The sequence below is a fragment of the Buceros rhinoceros genome, unplaced genomic scaffold (genome assembly GCF_000710305.1).
Source record: "Buceros rhinoceros silvestris isolate BGI_N320 unplaced genomic scaffold, ASM71030v1 scaffold23742, whole genome shotgun sequence".
In the NCBI taxonomy this organism is placed as follows: Eukaryota; Metazoa; Chordata; class Aves; order Bucerotiformes; family Bucerotidae; genus Buceros; species Buceros rhinoceros.
In genome coordinates this window covers 46,993-49,970 of record NW_010398646.1, presented here as the reverse complement: position 1 = coordinate 49,970, position 2,978 = coordinate 46,993, and the positions used below count along the sequence as shown (strand labels likewise).

At 40.7% G+C, this 2,978-nt stretch overlaps 1 protein-coding gene across 1 annotated transcript in view; it reads left to right on the top strand.

The window, feature by feature from the left end:
- Positions 1-2,290, top strand: part of GJB7 (gap junction protein, beta 7, 25kDa) — a 6,587-nt gene extending 4,297 nt beyond the window's left edge. The window contains exon 2 of the mRNA XM_010131185.1: positions 2,168-2,290. Within this exon, the coding sequence (XP_010129487.1) occupies positions 2,168-2,290 (123 nt within the window). The remainder of the gene's footprint in view (positions 1-2,167) is intronic.
- Positions 2,291-2,978: the final 688 nt, after the last annotated feature.

Sequence of the window (2,978 nt, the reverse complement as noted above, 5' to 3'; positions counted from 1 at the left end):
CTTTTCCTCGCCTGAACCAATGACTACTTTCAGTGTTAATTTTGCAAGCGTCGCTCCCTTGGTACCCACATCCCAAGCAGAATGCTCTAGGACCAACGGTCCCTCCATTCTGCTGAGGATGACCACCCCAAAACATGTAAGGACAAAACCGCTCCTTATTTACACTGAATTAGGGCTATATAAAATATAAGGTTTTCTTATAAACATAGTTAACCACAAGAGAGGTTCACTGCCTGTTTAAAGATGTCTTTCAGTCACAAGAGTCTGTACTCTGTATCCAGACTCCCTGATTTAGTTCCTTCCCCATCAGCAACAACTGCTGCTTTAGTCAGCACGTTCCCAATGGTGACAAGGGGTTTTAAAGAAGGTGTCCTTGCTTGAATGCACCACAGTTCACCAGTGACACGTCTGGAAGTCAGAGACGCAGAGGACGAAGGAGAGAGAGGGATGGGAGAAGACATAGAGAGGGACAGGGCAGGAGGGCAGGGGCCAGCAGCACCAGCAGCTGTAGGGGCAGCCCACGGGCTGGGCTCCACCACCTTGGAGTCCCATGCCGCCCGGCAGCCCCCTGGCATGTGCATGGCTCCAGAGGAGCTGTCAGGTTCAGGCATGCTGCCACAGCTATAGCAGGAGGTTTTATACATCACTCTAGATAAAGTATCTAAATGCAAGTAACAAATTTACCTCCTCAGGAACTTGTGTAGGTGTCTTTACCGAACCACAGTGCCCTCTGCAGTCCATGACATCTTAAAATCAGAAGCAGCCTTTGGTCCCCTGCTTTAAGTTCAAAATATTTTTTTTTTATAGGGAAAAAAAATAGCATTCTAGCTTAGTGTTGGGCAGGCTGTCAGTACCCACCTCAGAGGGAGTGTGCCATGGAGGGCACTGACTCTATTGGTACAATAACCATTTTAATTAGGATAAGAATGAGACAATATTAAAAGTTCCCAGAAATTCAGACCCTACATTCGGATCCAAACCAGAAATTGTTTCCTGGATATTTATGACACTGGAATTTATTTTTTTTTAAAACAGTACTCTGCTATAGCACTGCGTAGCTACACAGTTATATGCTATTCTCAGTTTAATAACTGCAAATGACACGGTATCTATCCTCTGGAATGTCAATGTTGGAACTATAGCTTACACAACCACAAAATTCTTCTAAAAATTAACAGTTGAGGTCCATTGACTGCAGTGGGGAGATACATCGGAGAAAAGAGACTTCAGGCGAGCCTTGTGGATGAGGAACCACAAAGGTTCTCCACCCTCTTTTCCCCTGCAGAAGATGCCCTCCACGATCACCACGACAGGCATCCAACAGCAGCTCCATGCAGGGAGGCCACATGGCCTTTGTTAGCTAGAACACGGCATCTTGCACTTACAACAATTAACTCTAGGAGAGATCGTTATAAAACACAATGATAAAACCTGAACAAATCATTCTCAGACTGCACCTCTGATAGACTAACTTGGCAGAATTCTCAGTTTAGTCACTGCAGAGGGATCGAAACTGAGTGAATGGCTCCGTTCAAATGGAAGCACAGGCTCTCTCGGGAGGTATGCCATTTAGCACCAGACAGAAAACCCAGGGCTATGCCCACGCTGAAATGCCGTTGCCTTTCCACTTTTTCATGTATCATCTTCACTCTCACAAGTCACTTCATCTGCTTGTAGAAATGTGCCCATTGCATTAATATTCAAGTAAACTGGCAAAGATTCCAGAGGAATAGCTTAAGAGCAATCAGTGTAGCATTTAATGCAAAGCTTTACATGGCAAGACAAGTTTATAGAAAAAAAAAAAATAATCAAGCCAATCTCTTCAAGATAAAGACTATTTTATATTACTGAAGGTAGGTCACATCCAGTAATGAGAATAATCCAAGAAAAATTTTTGGTACCACACAATCCAGCTGGCTTGTCCCATCCGAGTTAAGCACACTCATGCATGAAAACCAACACTGAAGTTTCCTGGGTACTGACAGCTCCCACCAACGCATTCACGCTTTTGGTTACTCAAACTGGATACCTGTCGGTTCAGTTAGCAGCATACAGAGAAATTGCTCCAATCCTGGGCACTACAAGCAGCACCGCTTCTGAGGCTTGTTCAAGTGTGGAAAAGAGAGAGGTGGCGAGAGTGCTGCCAGGTACAGTCAACAAGAGGCAGAAGAGTGCGGAGGGAGCCTGCGCCATCAATAGAGCACAACCACCGAGTTCATCTGTAAGATCACAATCTCACTTCCCTTTCAGAAAGTGCCTTGTTTATTCAGTTTTTAATGGTATGGCATAAGGACTCACGTATTTTATAGATAGATACCAAACTGGTATTATCAAAATAAACCATCTGTTTTATAAACCCACTATTTACAAAAACGGTTTCTGAAGTTTTTTTGTTTCATTTTTTTAACAAAAATTAAACTATACACCAATCTAAGTTACAGAAACAAAAATAACCTTTATAAGATCACATGTAAAAAACAAGAAATGAAATGTGATTTTATTTAAGGCAATACTGGGCTACTTCACAAATCACCACCTCAAATATATACACTGCTCCACACTACTAATTTTCTATCACATTCACAACGGATTTTTTAATACCAAATATTGTTTTAAATCTCCAATGTAGCAAACTATTTTTATTCACATTTCCATTTTTATTATGGAATCATAAATGCTTTGTATCCAATTAAAAGCAATGAAAAATGTAGCTATAAGAAAACTATTATATTTATGAGTTAACTACATATGAATATCATCCATAGGTACTGGATGTTAAAATTTACAAAAATGAGCATGTGTCAGTATGTTTAACCTACGAAATGTGATCTTATCCAGCTCCTCTCCTGTAAATAAATGCTTTATGCAAAATAAACTGGATGTGGCAGACTTAGCTAGTTTTAGTTCAAAAGTTCTTAATTTAAAATGATTAAAGGACAGTTTTAAAAACTTGCTCACTTAGTTACAAATTAAAATTC